This window comes from Lissotriton helveticus, chromosome 3_2 (genome assembly GCF_964261635.1).
Source record: "Lissotriton helveticus chromosome 3_2, aLisHel1.1, whole genome shotgun sequence".
NCBI lineage: Eukaryota > Metazoa > Chordata > Amphibia > Caudata > Salamandridae > Lissotriton > Lissotriton helveticus.
This window is the reverse complement of record NC_136062.1, coordinates 41,819,188-41,837,214: the sequence shown is the minus strand read 5'-3', so window position 1 is coordinate 41,837,214 and position 18,027 is coordinate 41,819,188. Positions and strand designations below refer to the sequence as shown.

The 18,027-nt window shown below is 45.4% G+C and overlaps 1 protein-coding gene across 6 annotated transcripts in view; it reads left to right on the top strand.

The window, feature by feature from the left end:
- GALK2 (galactokinase 2) overlaps window positions 1-18,027 on the top strand; it is a 1,491,044-nt gene that overhangs the window by 464,075 nt on the left and 1,008,942 nt on the right. For all 6 annotated transcript variants that reach the window (XR_013609829.1, XM_078684791.1, XM_078684790.1 and 3 more), the window contains one exon: window positions 15,262-15,408. Coding sequence is in view for 5 of the 6 variants with exons in the window: in XM_078684791.1 (XP_078540917.1) it covers window positions 15,262-15,408 (147 nt within the window). In the remaining variant the exon portion in view is untranslated. The remainder of the gene's footprint in view (window positions 1-15,261; window positions 15,409-18,027) is intronic.

Genomic DNA, 18,027 nt, shown 5'->3' with positions numbered 1-18,027 from the left:
ACTCCTGTATCTGATGCGATCCTCTGCCAGAGCCATGTCCTCTGGCTTAAATGACCCTTCCCTAGGCCAGGGCCAGCCAAATCGAATCCCCTCCTTAGTCCAGTCTGCTAGCAGGTCGCCAAACGGCCGAGGAAAAGTTTTATCATTCATCTCTCCCTATTTCCTTCTTTGGGGTCAGCCTACAAGTTTTATGTGCTCGGACCTGGTAGTGCCTACGCTCGTTGTTGGACCTTGGGATACTGGGACTCCTTTCCTCACCTCCACTAGTCGTTTCACTGCCCAGAACTACTATGACTCTCCCTGTCACCCGACTGTGTTCACCTAAACTGATGGGTGTGAATGTATTGCGTTCCACTGGGGTTTGATGGGCTGTATGTGACAGATGGTGGGTACAAGTTCAGGGAGCTCTAGCACTCGACTGAGGAGGTGCTGGGATTGCCTGCTGTCCTGTTCGCCTCCCATGCCTGGCTCTAGTATTTCATTGTTCGGTAGGGGGCCCTCCGCTCCCTTGACCTTCAGATTGGTATTACCTAATGTGTGGATGGCAGGCATCGGTAGAGCTCCTCCATTCCTGCATAATGTGCGGGGAGATGCGGACGTCTTACTTTCTGGTTCTGGGATATGATTACCTGTCTGGGCCTATTCTAAGATGGCCACCAGGTCTAGCAGGGCCTCTCTCTCGGCCTTCTTTTGCCCTTCGTATTTGGTCCGAATGTGTGTTCTTGTGTGTTAGATCATGTTAATGTCAAAAGTTCCCCCCCTGGTCAGGGGACACATGTGCCTTAGTTTGTGCCTGCCAATCGTGGCAATAGTTGCTACGTTTTTTAACCTGTGTGGGGAACCTAGTTTGCATGTGCTTTAGCAGCGATATCATGATAAGCTGGGAACCTTTTAAAGAGATTGATACACTCTAGCTTATCACTATAAAGCAATCTTAAGTTCTACTCTGGTTGTGGAAAATAAATTTACTGGAATTGCTGGATATAAATACTTCTACAAGCTCAATGCTGTGTACAGATGCATCAGGATAAACATTTCACAAACACAAATAACAATGCAGATGAAGGGTCACAACCTGAAAAAGTGCAATTCTTTGTTCAAATGTGTGAATTAGCAGCAAAATTAACAGACTATTTAGATATGGAATAACAATTGTGAGAAGTAGCAAAGCCTTCATAAGCACATCGAGTCATTGACAAAACATGACCTCAAAGACAAAAAACAGTTGCAATAATTTACCAGCACCACAACATCAAGAATGCATCAATCAAAAACCACAAATAAGATAAAGAGAAAAAAAGCGAACACAGAAAAAAACACATTAACCTGCTTCTAGCGCATTGTGCCTGATGACTGGGGAGGCTCTGCTCAGTACACAGGACTAAGTGAGCACAATAGCCTGTCCCTATCAGCTCTGTGATAAAGATAACAATTTATGTAGAAAAGAGAAACAACTCGACAACCACCAGCCCTTCTTGGACAAACTACACTTAATCCCCAAGGTCCAAATTTTCCCTAAGCTCTGAATTACACCATATATCATACCCAGGGGTCATGTGTAACATCTGTGTAATGCTCAGCGGTCCAAGCGAACAAAACCTCTCACATTCTTTCAGATAACAACAGTGTTACGAAACTGGTAGCACTGCGAAAACCCTTGTAGTCTAAAAAATAAGATTGAGGTGCTGCCCCTATAAAACACCCAGGGCCCATGTGTAACTTCTGTATCACACAAGAGTGTCCAAGCGGTGAGGCCTTGCCCCTGTATAACACCCAGGAGATGAGCATACTAACTGTCTCAAGCCCAACGATTTAAGCGACCAACAACCTCCACTAGCATGCTGACTATCGAAAAAAGGTGACCTCCGTGGGAATGCCTCCTAAAAGAGTCATTGGTGCATTGGAGGAAAGTTTTGCTGAAGAAGGAGCACCTGTATTTCTCATAACAAGTAACGGTACACAATTGACATCTACTGTAATGGCCGACATTCTTGTATGTTGTGGGATTAAACACTCTCGCACATCACTTTACAACCCCCGGGGAAATGGTGAGGCAGTGCATGCCTACAGATTGGTTAAATGTTCAATCTAAATGACACTGTCAAATCATTGTGTTGTAAGGAGGATGGTGAGTGACATGGTGTGAGTGTACCCTACCGCTGTTCATAGTGTCACGCAGAAAGGCCCATTTCAAGAGATGCATGTATGCTTACCTGGTACTAAATTTGTCCCTGAATGATTGAAAGATTGGATAGTTTCAGGAGGCAAGGGGACAACTGTGAGCATGGAGAGAAAGGAGTGTAAATTTGAGATTGGTGACTGAGTGAAAAAAAACCAGGAAGGACACAGAGGGGTCTTTCCAAGTTCGATCATCCATTTCAGGTAGAAAAAGTCAGTAGGTTGTTTGTGATTCTTGGAGTGGAGAAAGTGCAATTTGGGAAACATGGCATTTTATCAAAATTTAGCAATATGCGTAAGAAGGGATGAAGGATGTTCAGAGGTGATGTTGATGAGGGTCAATGAATTATGTCGCACAAGTAGTTAATTGTCCACAGATGCGAATGCAAGCGGTGATGACGAAGGATCTAGTGCCATCAGAGAAAGTAGGGATCGCAGACCTCCTCCTTATCTCATTGATTATTTGAGATCATAAACGTAGATTTTATTTCAATTTTTTGGGTGAGATAAATTTTTTTTGATAATCATCTTTATTGACTTTTTAAACAGGTAAAACCAGCAATAATCGGAGGCAAAAGTATACAGCAATTATATGACCTTATTGTATTACCATATATGAATGCAGCTGGAAAGCATAAATACAAAGAGGAGGACAGAGTAAAGTCTTGCACCGAGCTCACAGTTAAGCAAGTGTATTGCTAACTGTCTAGTTCCCCCATTTGCCCCAGATTTTACAATATTTCGCCGGGCACCCCCTGGTGAAATATTAAGTCTCTCTCATGCCGCGCACTTGCCCCCCCTCTGTGCCATTTTGCCATTGTAGGTGTGGCAGGGTTCAACCAGTCAGCCGCAATGTCCTTCTTGGCTACCATATCATGGCTGTGTTCAGGAATAACTTGTTGGCTCTAGACGCGTCCAACCCATCCATGACTCCCAGGAGCAAATTTAATGGCTTATTTGGGACCTCCCATCCCAGAACCTCTGTGAGCTTCTTCTTTATGGAGTCCCAGTATTGTGTAATGACGGGGCAGAGCCATACCATGTGGAAGAAATCGGCTTGGTGTTGGTTGCAGCGTGCACATGATGCATCTGGTCTTCACCTTGCGCTGTGAAGGTGTTTTGGTGCTAATTAAGCAGTATGTAGGTAGTACAGTTGCACCAGACGGAGTCTAGCAGAAATGGTGATTGTTTTGTGTGCCCCAGTGCCTCTCTCCAGTCCTCTTCCTCCAGAGGCCCTATCCAGCGCTCCCACTGGTCCCTGAGTAGGTTGAATGTATTGGGAGTATTGTTTGTTAAGGATCGGTAGATTCGGGAGACCCCTCCCTACCCCAAGTTGCCTGTCATGATTTGTGCCAAGGGTGGACTGTATTCTGGCAGTCGAGTGCCATTTGGTATGCAGGTACCTGTAAAACTGGGAGGAGTGTAAGGAATACCAGATTTGTAGGTCTTGAAAGGAACGCATGTGATCACCTCCCCAAACGTTCTCGAGTTGTGAGGGTACAATAAGATCCCAGGTCTTGAATCCTTCTAGACTGCTGACCTTCTGGAGCCAGGAGCCATGCCAGAGCGGCATGTATTGGGTCAGCGTATTTGACCATCGGGTATGACGCAGAGAAGCGCTCCAGGCCAGGAGAACCCTTTGTGTCACTAGGGGAAAAGATCTAGAGATAGCTCCACCGTACATCATCTCTTGGATGCTAGGTAGGCCCAGGGTACTCAGTTTCACCCTGTACGCCGGGTCCGGCCAGCCGCTGTTGAACCAGTCATGTATGAGGAGCAGTTGGGTTGCTAAGTAGTACAGGTATAGGTTGTCAAGCCCATTCCCCCGTCGAAGGGTGGAATCCGGCATTGGGGCAGGGCCAGGCGAGATCTCCGACCTCCCCAAAGGAATTTGGTGGTCAGGCTGTCCAACTCTTTAAACCAGGTTTGCGGAAAAAGGAAGGGTGTATTTTGAATGACGTACAAAAACCTGGGCAGTATCATCATTTTGAACAGAGCTATTCTTCCCAGAGGGTTTAGCGGTAGAGTCTGCCATCTGTGAAGGTCAGCGCAGGCTCTTTTCACCAGTGGGGTCACGTTAAGCGACTACGCAAGGTCAGGAAGCAGGGTGACCCAGATTCTGAGGTATTTAAAGGACTGCCTCCTAATTGGTATTGTGGATTGCCACTCGAAGCAGTCTCTCAAGATGTGGAGGGGAACTAGGGCGGACTTGGTGGGATTTAAGCGCAGGCCTGCCCAAAGAGGTGCAATGATCCGGTCATTAGATCGTTTGAGGCAGGCCAGGGGATCCATGGCTACGGCGAATAGGAGCAGTGAGAGGGGGCATCCCTGTCTCATCCCTCTCCTTATGGGAAATGGCCTGACAACGCCCTGCTGACAACTACACGTGCCTGCGGTCTGGCGTGTATAGTACCTTAACTAGATTGCGGTAGTGTTGCCCCAGTCCCTAATCAGCCAATACATCCTCCAGGTACCGCCAGTCTACGGAATCAAAAGCTTTCTCACAGTCGATGAGAAGAAGCGCTAAGTAAGGGGTCCGTGACAGGTGGTTCGCTAGAGCCAGGTGGAGGCGTCTAAGGCAGTGCCTAGTTCCTCGGGAGTCCTTCGGGAGTCCAAAAGACAATATGTACGGTTCAATCTGCCTAAGATCCAAAAAGATGCAATCATTGCTCTGAAAAATGACACTTCACTAGTAATAAAACAGGCGGATAAGGGAGGGTCAATTGTCCTTTGGGACATGGCTAGGTATAAAGACGAAGTGACGAGACAGTTGGATGATGAGAGATGTTATAGGAAGATTGGAAAAAACCCTACAGTGGAATTGCAGGGACAACTATTTTGCATTCTACAGGACGGATTTGATCAAGGTCTCTTAGGCCCAAAGGAATTCGCTTTTTTACAAAATAAAAATCCAAGGACTCTGATAATCTATGTATTACCTAAAGTCCATAAGAGTGAAACCGAGCCCCCGGAAAGACTCATAGTTTCCGGCTGCAATTCATTGTTGGAACCTATTTCGGGATACATTGATTTCTTTCTAAAACCTTTTGTGCAAACAATTCCTGCACATTTACAAGATACAATGGCATTTATCAATAGGTTGGCAACTATTGAGTATGATGAGACGAGACAGTTGATGGTGACTATGGACGTGGTGTCCTTATACACCCAGATACCACAGGAGGAGCCACTTGAGGCGTTGACGTTCTTTTTGGAAACAAGGGAAAAAATAGAACAGGTTCCCACAGATTTTGTCATCAGGCTGCGAAATTCGCCCTTCAGAAAAATTATTTACCATTTGAGACGGAATTTTTTTTATCAAATAAAGGGAGTCGCCATGGGTTGTCCTTTTGCCCCGGAGCTGGCAGTATTATTTATGGGTCTGTATGAAGAAAAATTCATTTATAATAATAACCCTTTTTCAGAGTGTATTACAAACTACATGCGCTATATTGATGACGTGTTCCTGATTTGGTCAGGGTCACAGGACCAACTACAGGAAATTCTCCATTGGATAAATAGAAGGACTGAAGATATAAAATTCAGCTGTAATTCTTCCAGGATGCAGATCACTTTCTTGGACGTGCAAGTCTATTCGTCTGAAGGGAGCTTGGCAACAACACTTTTTAGAAAAGAAACAGACAGGAATAAGGCGTTGCACTACACAAGCAACCACCCCAAAAGTTTTAGACAAAATCTCCCTTTCGGGCAATTTTTGCGGATTCAACGCAACTGTTCATTCAAAGATGAATATTTTGAACATGCACATAACTTAATGATGCGTCTTTCTGACAGAGGATCCGCCCAAAAAATTGCTGAAGCATGCAATGCGACACGCCTGGTGGGTCCCACGAGAGACATTGCTCGAAAAAAGACTAAAACAGGAAATTAAGAGAATGGTCTGTGTAACAACATTTTGTCCAAATGCAAATCAGTTAAAGAAGATCATAAATCAAAATTGGCATCTGGTTAAAAATCTAGATGAAGGACTACGACAGCCTCCGTTGTTTGCTTTTAAAAAAGAGAAAAGCATTGCAAACTATATTGTGAGAGCAGCTTTGCCAAAATCAGAAGGCACGGCCTTACGAACCGGTGAAAGGACATCACAAGTGCGCGACATGTGCCTGTTGTGACCTGATCATCGAAGGGACAGTTTTTACCCATGAAGGTATCAATTGGAAACATGAAACCTTTTCCAATTGTAAGTCGAAAAATGTAATTTATGGAATTCTATGCCCTTGTCTTAAACTGTATGTGGGCAAAACCAGTCAGGAGGTACGCCAGCGCATTACCCAACATAAATCAAGACTCAGACGGAATGTACAGAATGCCCCTTTGGTGAATCATTGGAGGTCCCGGGAACACGTAGAGAAAGACTTGAAATGGCCAGTGATTTCGAAAATAGAGGTGGACATTAGAGGTGGGGACATTGAGGCCAGACTGACCCAACGAGAAGCCCTATTAATCATGAAGTTTAATACAGCAATTTGTGGGCTGAACGAAGTTTTGGAAATTTTCAGAACATGATATACTAATTGTAGAAAAGGTAAGCTGTTTACAACCATCTGGGACAGGCTCGATGATCACAGAATCCATCTAGGAGTGCGACCACATCATGGAGGCAGACCTGAATCAAGGAATATACGCACGTGTCTCGAGCTCAAGTGCACATACTGTTACATAAGGACTGTTCAATGTCATACACCCATCATAGATTTTTAAAGTCGCCGGCACTATTAGTGAACCACGTGGTGAGGCGTGGTTGAAAGATATATTTTCCGTCCTGCCGCAGCTACCGTATCCCATGCATGACTGCGGGAGTCACGTGCCACACGTCGGGTTGTTTACGCGTTGTGGCAGGGAACGAACTAACAACCAGGAGCATTCTGGAGGTGAATATCCTGTCATCTTACTCTTAAGATTATGCCAAGATAAGAAGGACGAAGGTTCCAACCTTTCTTTTTGTGTTACCCAGATACGAAATCATCAAGCTCTGGGCAACGCGATTGTAATTCATCTGATTTTTTCCCCCGGCCATTTGAACGATATCGGTAAGTCGGAAACCTTACTGGAGCACATGTTTGAGTATTCCGCCCCCCCCCCCCGAATAGAGACTGACAGACTGTTTTTGTACAGTTTTGTCTCTTGTAATTTTGTGTACACCAGCATAAGTGAACCCTTCAGGAAGGTCCCTCCTTCGGGAGCCCTGGTATAGGAAATGAGGTATGCAGAATCTTTTGGTGGCACAGGCGTTTTGTTGCAAAGGTAGTTTTTAAAGGTGCTGTCTGATGATAGTTCGTGTTTTGTTTTACAGAATGTCTTGGTCCTGAAGAGAACCCAATAAAGAGTTGGGTTTGAAACGCGTCGACCATACTGTTTATTTCCCAGCCAAACAAATTGGAGTTTTGATTGAATGTATAACAGAAATAATTAATTTCTTTGTGTTGTAGGGGAGGTTAACAAGTGTAATAGTATCTCTGCATCATTATCATCAAGGATAGTGATTTATTGGTTTGGCGAAGGGATTGATAAATTGGTTCACTGGCTTTTTATTCGTTTTGGTTTGTTCGGATGGATGATATGTGTAAGAGTGGTGAGTGTTTGTGAAATGAGTGCATAAAGGAGTGAGTGAGACTCTGGAATGTTTGTGGGTGTCGCATTGAAAGGTAGAGAGTTGTACATAGTGTCTTTTTCTGGTTTCGTTTTTTGAGATCTGGTTTATTATATATGTTGTTGTTAATATGTGCTTTAAATGAATTTATAAAAACAAAATAAATGGAGGTTTGATTTCCATATGTTCTTATATGTTTCATTCATATAGCCATATACGAAGAATGTTTTTATTATTTACTCAGTACTGGCAATTGTTTTGTTTTGATGTTATATTGACTTAGCCTTACTGAGTTGAGTCAAGGCCCTTGATGCTTTCTACTAGTTCCTCGGGATGGCATAAAGCCACTCTGAGCAGTGTCTCCTATGGTGCCTCCCAGGGCTATGAAGCAACCCAGGGGTTCACTAGTGGCTTGGGTCAGTACAAATGGGAGATTGCGCCACATGAGGATTGCCACGCCTCTTGACCCACGATTGAACCCTGAGTGCCCAACCCTGTCATAACCGTATTGCAACAGGAAAGGGCAATTATTGGCTATTAGGTGGGTTTCTTGGAGTAGTAGTATGTCAGCTGCTTGGTGTTGTGTGTATCGCAGGACCGCTGTCCTTTTGACTATCTAACAGCCCATTGACGTTCCATGATACTATACGGAGTAGTTCCCTGCCGTTATGGGTGTCTGTCATGGGGGGCAAAAGTGTAGAAGAGGGTCCATGAAATGGGCGCTGAGCGTGGGTGTGATACTCTCCCTGCATGCTGTGGAACTATAGGTGCATCGCTGCAGCTTGGGTTTTGTGTGCAAGTGTCATATTGCTGAAGAAGAGTGCTGGTGCGACAAACAAGGTGTAGTAACGAAAAACCGGGACAACATCCCTCCTCCCTTCCATACGCACCCCCCTCCCCCCCACCCTATACTTCTGGAACTGAAACATCTGGCAACCCTAACAAACAAAGTTAGATGCCAAACAAACATTTGGGTGTGGAGATTCGTGGAGGACCCCTCCTCACATAAGGATATTCTTATTGATGCAATCATAAGAACTAGAGTTGTGATGGGCATGGCTACCAAAGGTGAGCACGTCTTATGTATCAGGCAGTCTGCTGCAGAAGCAGATTAGCACTCTAGGAGAGCCGGACTCTGAGAAAGGTCAGTGTCTGCCAAGTCTATTGGAGAGGATTGGGGCGAAGCTTCCCCAGGATCTAAGTGGCCAGCTCAGGGGCTCTCGAGTTTGTGGGTGCATCCCAGGACCCGAGGGTGACTCTTATTTTGCTAGGGGTGGTCCTCGCCCCTTGCATGAGTGGGTGCGTTTATTGTGTGGCTTGGGTGACCGCACTCTGGCGTCCCCGGTGCGGGTCTTGGAGGATCGGTCCAGGGTGTTTACTATCAGAGGGCCCTCTTCGGTCAGCCATGTCCAGGTCTCCTCGGGGGATTCGAAGGAAAGGGTTTTATTCTGATACACCACATGGAGGCGGGCAGGAAAAAGAAGCCTGTAATGGAGGTCCAGGGCACGGAGCATCTGATTAACCTCCACAAATGAATGTCTTTGACTTTGGACCTCCTGTGTGTAGTCGGGGAAAATCATTTTTTGTTGACCCTGGTACATGAGGGATTTTTGCTTGCGTGCTTCGGCGAGGATGGAGTCTCGATCCTTAAAATTGAGGAACCAGGTTATAATCGGCCAGTGCGGTGCCCCCGGCGGAGGTTTCAGAGCCAGAGATCGGTGGACCTGCTCGATCGCAAACCACAGGGAGAGGGAGTCCTTGGGCATCCATGAATGTATCCAGTGTTCAATGAAGTTGCTCATTTGTCCCTGCTCGAGCCCTCCAAAAATCACACCAGGCGGAGGTTGCTGCGCCTCAAACTGTTTTTGGCATACTCCGCTCGCTTATGCAGTTCTTTAGTGTGGGTCTGTAGACATGCAACTTGATCTTTCAACTGGTGGAAGTCATCCTCCACTGTGGAGATAAGGGATTCGGATTCTTTGATCTGGGCTGTCACGATACAGAGATCATGCTGTTTGAGAGCCATGTTGAGGCAGACTTCACTAATTTTACTCTCCACCGATGTCTGCGAGTGCTGATTGCTTGAAGGATAGTACCGAGGTCGGTGGCAGTGGGGGCATTCTTTTCTGTAAGGCCACTCGCCTCCCCAGTCTCTGCGGTCGTGTATTGGTCCATTATGGTCTGCGCTGTGAAGGGGCTTCGGCCCTCGGTCTCTCCCCACTGCAGCTGGTCTTTAGTTGCTCCTCAGACGACCTTCTCTGGAGACTAGTGTCTCCAGCTGTTCCCAGCATGATCAGAGGAGAGGAAAACGCCACATGTCGCAGAACTGGGGGGGGAAGCAGGAGAGATAAACAGGCCCAGTGATCAGGGGACAATCTCCACTTGGAAGCAAGCGACAGGAGGATGCAGAAAAGCGGATATTCACCTAGGCCCGGCAGCCCGGCAGCTCCCATCTCACCACTGCACGATGCCACTGTCGAACGCTCTGCAGGCAAGCAGCCAATAATTACTGCCCAGTGTGCTCAGAGGGGGCCTGGTCAGTCGGTCACCCCTGCTCGCTGCCGCCACTCACTTTTGTCAGACCATGAGAGGTCCAGGGACCAGGCGTTCTCCGTGAGATAGAGGGTCCACAGGTCTCACTAGGCCACCCTATACCCTCAAGATTAGCGAAGGGGGAAGACCCAACCCGCGGGTCCCATCCTGCCCGAAATGGCAGTCGAATCCCCAAGCTTGGCTGTTCCCAACTGACAGGTGGTCGCCCCCAGCCCAGGGTGCTCAAGGTCTCAATTGAGTATTCGCCCCGCACCGGGGGACTGGGGGCTAGAACCAAGGCCACGCCTCACATCAGTGATCTCTAGTGACAGCTGGGGGCCCCCCAGTAAGCCCCCAATAAGTACTTCGAAGCTCGCGGGCCGGCCCAGGGTCGCACCGATGATGCACTGGGGTTCCTAGGCTGGTAAGCCCCTGGAGTAGAACTTTTAATCAATTGTGGTGTCTGCTCACCTTCCTTGCTGCGCAGATATGCGCAGATGTGAATCCGTCCAAGCGGGGTCCTTTCCTTCTGCAGCAGTCTGGTTCATTCGAAGCACTAATCTCTCCTGGCTAATGCCATAATGTTGTTCAAATGTGATTTTACCATGAAGAAACCAAAGACAAGAGGTGTTTGGCAAAACAGGAACAATTGGTTTAATCAAACTCTTCGGCCAGGAGAACAATTACACGGTCTGAGGATTGTCTCAAAGTACACTCAATCTGAGCACCATTAAATGCATTTCTTGGCGCATCATAAAACTATTCAGAGATCAATTTTAGGAAGAGGAATGCCGGCCTAGTCATGGACTCCTAAATTACTCCTACCTAATAACAAATACAGGTGGATCTCGACCTTGCATGGACCCAATGAGGGCCAGTGTGTAATGGGTCCAGATATCTGGTATAAGGAGCCCATGATTGCTGTGTCCTGATCTGATTGGCTGAGTGTTTCTAACTTCATTATGGCATCTAACTTTTTGGTGTGTTGGGAATTTACGCACCCCTCTGGCCATGTGTGCTTTATTTGGGCCATTCTCCCCAGACGATTGTGGTGTCGCTGCCGATCTGCGAGATTGATCTGGATTTTTCCTGTTCACACCTTTGTTCTACTGACTGCGTGCCACCCCACCTGTGATCTGTCAATCAGTTGCCTCAGGCCTAGGTCGCAAGGCCGGCCTGACCACATATATATGACTGTGGGGTGATGGAGAGGCCATAAAGGGTGATTTTGACAACAGTGATGCAATTTCGTTTTTATACACACTTTAATATTCTCACTTCCATTATCTTCAAATCTGTGGCGCTTTGACTTCACGTATGCCAAATGTTGATCTTCACTTCAACTGAGGCACGTGAGGCATGCGCAAGCAGTTTGCATGACCACAACAAACTCTCAGGGAAAGCACTGCCGTTCTTCAGGTTACGTATTCCACCCTTGTCGCCAGTTGTATCATTCTCCCCAGACTTGGTACTCACAAATGTGTATGCCACACACAGAGCTAGGTATTGCACGTCTTTATTCTGCTGCATGTAACTGCAAACTCCACATTCTAAACATCCACTCTATTCCTCACACCCAAACACTTACCTCATAGTTCTACAGAGTCCATCTGGAACCAAAAGGATCCTGTCATCTCTAACTTGCAAGTTACTACACAAGTTTTGGCAGACCACGATCTCTGCGATTACCTTTAAATACAAATAAAATATTTGGGGGGAAAGCAGACCGATATCAACAGGGAAGCTGTTAAAATGTTTTTTTTTTGTTGTAAAGTTTGTTGAGAGCTGGCAGTGGTCTCCTACACAACTGCCTCTTCCCACTACCGTTTTTTTTTAACTTTCACAGAGCGGAAGTGGTCTCTATTTGTTACTATCTCATCTTAGGGGTCGGTAACTTTCAATGGTGTATAACCACTATTTCAGTCCTAAACCACTGATGCAAATTACTAGATCACTACTTGGAATGGATACCTAAACATGCCCGTTCCAAATAAAGATTTGTTCTCCATTGAAAGTTTACTGACCCCTAAATTGGGATTAGTACATTGAGAAAACATTGTTGGCGTTGCAAGATCTGATTCTGAGTGTTTATCGTAAAATGTTTTTTTACATCTTGCCCTACCTTCTGTTACTCACTTCGGTAGAGAGGGAGTTCTGTGCTTCTGAAAGCTCACCTTCCATCTATGCGCTTCTGAATTTCAGTGTCAAAAACTAGATTTGTTTTTAAGAATTTACAGATTTCAAGTGCAGATAAATGTGTAGTTTTCTACTAAGGACATACAGCCTATTTCCACATGCTGAGACACTGTACAAGAATCTGCAAACAGGATCCTTGGCCTGACCAGAAGCCAATAATGTGTGTGTAAGGCAGGGGACACATAGGCTGTACAACTTCAGGTGAATTCTGATATAGACATAGTTCACTGCTCAGGAATACAGGGCCCCATTTCTGATGCACTGTACAAAAGATTTTAAACAAGATGCTTGGACTAATCAGGAGCCATGGATTTGGAAGGGTGGAAAAAGAGATATGTGTACATGAACCAGTGACTTCAGCTTAACTTCTGCTACCTTTGCGGTTACCGCGCCAAACCCAAACATGCTTCCATCCATTCTGGAAAGAATGGCTTGATGAACGGACAAAACCTCCTGAGGTAACCTTAGTAAATGACAAATGTTTATAATATTGAATGTCCAGAGCAATAACTTTTTTAACAAAATACAATTTTAAGGTTGTGTCTTAATTTGAGGACATAATTGTTGATTACTGTTAGACCTGTCAGCCTTATGGTGGTCTTCCTTCAAACACTTTGACTTATTCCTCCATTTTTGCTGATCGCATTTTTGTTGTTCTTAGGACTCTGTGCACTATACCACTACTAACCAGTGCTAAAGTGCATATGGTCCCTCCTATAAACATGGTGAATTTGGCTTACACCCAATTGGCACATTTGAAATTACGTGCATGTCCCTAGTAAAGTGTTATTACATGTACCCAGGCATGCAAGTTAAATGCTACTAATGGACCTGCTGCACTCATTGTGCCATCCACTTAGGTAGCATATCTCAGACCTGCCATTGCTGCTTGTGTGTGCATTTTAACTGACATTTCTACTTGGCAGAATAAACCTTTTGCCAGGCCTAAACCTTCATTTTTAGTACATATAAGCCACCCACAGTGGTAGGCCCAAAACAGCCCGTAGAGCAGGTGGCAGCGTATTTAACAAGTTGAACATACACTTTTAACTTTTACATGTCCTGGTAGTGAAAAATTCTCAAACTTGTTTTTCACTACTGCAAAGCCTACCCCTACCATAAGAATTTCAATTGGGAACAGGTAGGAATGTTGAGTTTGGTGTCTAAAGAATTGTAATTTAAAACTCCTCTTTAATTGTAAAGTCGTATTTAAAGTCACAATTCTGAAAATGATTTTAGAAAGTTGGCTTTTTCCTGTCCCAACCATTTGGTTCCTGCAGCCTCTTTCCTGGGTCACATGACTAGGTGTAGCTGGCAGTTGTTCTTTGCATATTGCTCTTAGACAGTGAGACAACGGAGCATAGGATTTGGTAGGATGGGCCGTCTCTGACTTGATGAGGAGATCTGTTACCTACTGTACTTCCACATGACAAAGGATGTGCCTGAGCTAACTTACAAAGGATTTGACACTAGTTTTTTGTGATTTTAGACAAGCTGAGGCCAGGGTAGGGAGGCCGGAAATTCCAAACATCTTCGGGGTGGAACCCTCCAGAACCTTCTCCTACTTCAAAGTGGGGCCCAGGTATAAATATCGGACCCTCTGGCTCAACTCTTCAGGACATGTCTGGACCTGTGGAAGACTCAGAAAGACGGCTCTGTCAGAAGGACTACCACTCTGCTGCCCTACTGCCTGAGTAAGGACTGGACTTGCAGCTTGATCCCAGGACCATCGGAGTGACTCCAAGGGCTAGTTGGCTGGCCTGCTGATTAAAACTTTAGGGACAGAAAAGACTCCCAATCATCTTGAACCCAGCACCTGGACTTTACTTGCTGTGAGTCTGGCCCTCCAAGAGGTGCCAACCCAGACCTGGACCCTTGGCACTGGGCCTTAAGGTGCTCCGCAATCCCAGCTGTGGTTCCATGGGCAGAACCGACGTAGTGCGATGCAGCTTGTCTCAGCTCGGCTTCAGATCTGCCACTGTGCAACGCATCCCTGACGCAGGCTTTCGCATCGCAAGCCCCTTGTTGTTGGCATCTTCGACGATGATGCAGGACATTGCATCGCAGCCTTCCAGCTCCTCTGAACCGCTGCTGCGCAACGTATACTCAACCTGGGATCTCGCAGTGCACTCTAACCAGGATTCAAGGTACTTTGTTCAGTGGGCCTAACCTGGTCCCTGCATCAGCTTGTGCTCCATCGCGGTTGGCCTTAGCTTGTTACTTCGTCCCAGTTCGGTGCAACTAGATAACCAAAGTTGCAATTTTCTGTTTTTAGGCCCTGTTTTTACTAAAACCTTTAAATTGTATATCTCCAATTCTACTCTTTGGATTTTTGTTGTTTTGCTGTCAAATTAGTTATTAAATGTTGCTCTTTTTTTAATTCATGTAGGATTTTTCTTAAGTTGTGTGCTCACTTCATTACTGTTTGAAATGCTGCATAAATACTTTATACATTGCCTCTAAGTTAAGCTACCTTCTCTTGCCAAGCTACCTTACGCTTGAGCACAGGTTCTTTTGAGATTTGCTTGTGACTTCACCCTGACCGAAATCTGCTTGAGTAGGGTTCACCCCCCTCACCTATTAACCACGTTTCCAACAATTACAACTTGTAGCATCTATTACGTGCTTGACATTTATTTCTACATATATTTGTGTTTTTTCCTGTTCATTTTCCCAGATGCTATGTAGCCAAAGCACTGTGAAATATGTTTTATTTACATATTTGTACGTTATGTCGCCCATAGGACCATTTCAACTTTAAAAAGCCAACTGGAATGAACTGTCTGGTAGATGGAACCATTCCACCCAGTTCTGGTCTATCCAGCTCGAGTGCTTTGGTGTGCTGTGCAGGACTAGTAACACTCACTTCCTATGGAATGACCCTTTCAAAGGTAAGTACTGAAAAGATAGAAATGGTACACTGCTCCATACCAGCCGTCTTCTGTTCACTATTGCAAAGCATGTTCATGTTCCATACACTTACAAAGAGCTGTCATCAGATAGTAAACGTGTTATGCAAGTAATATGACCTAAGTGCTGTGTCGTAAAAATGTGCTGGCTTCCTTCACTATCGTCTTATGTTTGCTATTACCCAGACTATTACCTGTGCTCTATAATTCATAGTATATTTTCTCGGACTTGTTTGCACGCTCCACTCAATCAATGGTTCTGTATAATGGGGTTCTCTGGATTCTTTTTATTTGTGAATATTCACTTTCCTTTCAATGGTCAGTAGTAAACAGTTAAAAAAATTAAACAAAGGTGACCTTCAGCTACTACCATACATGGGGTGGACTTTCTGATCGAATCCCACTGTGGGGGTCCAATTACCTCACCAAAAGCAGATCAGTTTTTCTGAGAGCAAAAGAGGGAACAGCAAGTTGAAACGTATCCCTGCTCGCCAGTGCAGACTACAAATCTGAGAGTTTGTGGCGTTGGGAAAACCACCCTGATCTGTAGGTGGCCATACAATGAGAGTGCGCTGGCAGTGCTGACAGGGACCAGGCCCCCATTTCAGGCCTAAGTAACGTTGAAGAAAGTCGGCTGCTTTTAGAGCTGAATAGTTTGTAATATGGTCCAAGGAAGAGAATGTATTAAGGCTGCTCTGAATATTTGAATTGGGCTGAATGAGGCATATTATCTAGAAGCAAGGCATCTCACAGGTGTGCACCAAAAGGTTACGGTGGCAGAGTTCCCTTGGTTGGCACTAGAGGTGTATGTAGAAGTAATGCAGTTTGCTTCATCTTTTTAGGATAGTATATTTCTGTTTCTGGGGTATATGTAATATGTTGTTGTATGTTGCACGTGCTTGTTGCCTTGCTCTCCTGCATACAGAATTGCTGTTGCCAGTTGACCAGTCAGATGAAGGACAGCAGAGTTGGAGGGACGCTGGAGGATGGGCTTTCAGTCGAAACCTTAAGAAAAGAATAAACTTCGCTGGGGATCATTCTCCTTGTATTTGCTTCTATAATTTATGTTGAGTCCACAACAGAGATTATTAGGCTAATTTATAGACTGGCAAACCTCCGTGCAAGCCTGCCAAGTCTCCAGAGACCTAGCTTCAGCTCCCTGGCAGAGAACTCCCACCATGTTAAGAAACACCCACCTGCTTGGCAGGAATCACAGTGCCTTCTGTAAACCCACCGGTGCAGCCGTTTCTCAGAAGGGAGAGATGGTTGGTAAACAAAACCATGAGGGTTTTGCCCCATAGTGCTCACTTTTTTGTCCAACCCAAAATGGACGTTGGTTCTAGAAAAAAAAGATAGCACTTACACTTAAGGAGATTACTCCTAGTACATGGGGCTCACTTGAATTGTTTCCCACTTGCCACTGGCAGTCTCTAACAGAAACAAGCATTGGCAAAACCAATAGGTCTCGGCAGTCTGAGAGCTATATGCGTTGGCAATGTTAATGTGTTAATGTATATTAATAAAAGCAGCCCCAGGCCGTACACAAATGCATTTACATTGCCAACGTCTATAGCTCTCGTATTACCGAGACCTATTGGCATTGCCAATCCTTGTTTCCCAGATTGGCCATTGAAGCAGGAGCCATGCATGCCGACTGCTAAAGGGAGCGGGGTAATGCACTAAATGCTACAAGATCTAACACGTACATTGTACCGATCGGCAGAGACAGAGACCTTCTCCCTCCTCCTTCCACAGCAGCTGCTCTCCGTTAGTTTGAGCTGGAGCATGAGCCGACATATACAGCTCTTTATTTAACTAATTCTGTGAGAGCGGCTGCCATGCAGCACTCGAGAACCAGCCATGAGAGTGCTGCGTAATTTTCGTGAATCAACACAGCGTCACTAAGCACCAGAGACACTCTTTATCCAGTGATGTGAAACTTGGAGGCCTAATCCCCAGACACTCTCAGGCCTCAAACAGTGTCAAACTTCCAAAATAATCAATGTTAAATGTGAGCCAGACAGAGACCCCTTTACCTGCCTGGTGCTTAGAAGCTGCTGACCCTGTGAGAGGAATTAAACCATGGAAGAACCTTCACTTTTATCATCTACTTTTCTCTGTTGTTTGGGCACTTAATTGCTATAAAAAAATAAAAGAAAAAAATAAACCTATTTATCTACCGGTTCCACTGGTCTCCTGTGGCTTGTCCGAGATAACTGATCCTCACCTAATAGGAAGGACCCATTATAGTTCTGCATTGGCTTTTGGGCCATTGGTTTCATCTGTGTTTAACAATGGCTAAGCCGTTATGTTATTAAAATTTATAAAGCGCACGATTACCATCCCGTGTTTTAGCACTAGCGATCCTGAGAAGTGCTGGTACCTCTGTTTGTTAAATAACCAGGCTTTAAGAGCCTTTCTGAAGGCTGTCAGGGAATGGAGAGTTCTGATGGAAATGGGAAGGCTGTTCCAGAGTTTCGAAGAACCACTGTAAACCTTCTGCCGATCTATTTGGATTTGCAAAATCTGAAAAGGCGGATCAATTTCGCTCCTTCCGAGCGGAGGCATCTATTTGGAGAATACCAGTGCAGTGTTCGCCTC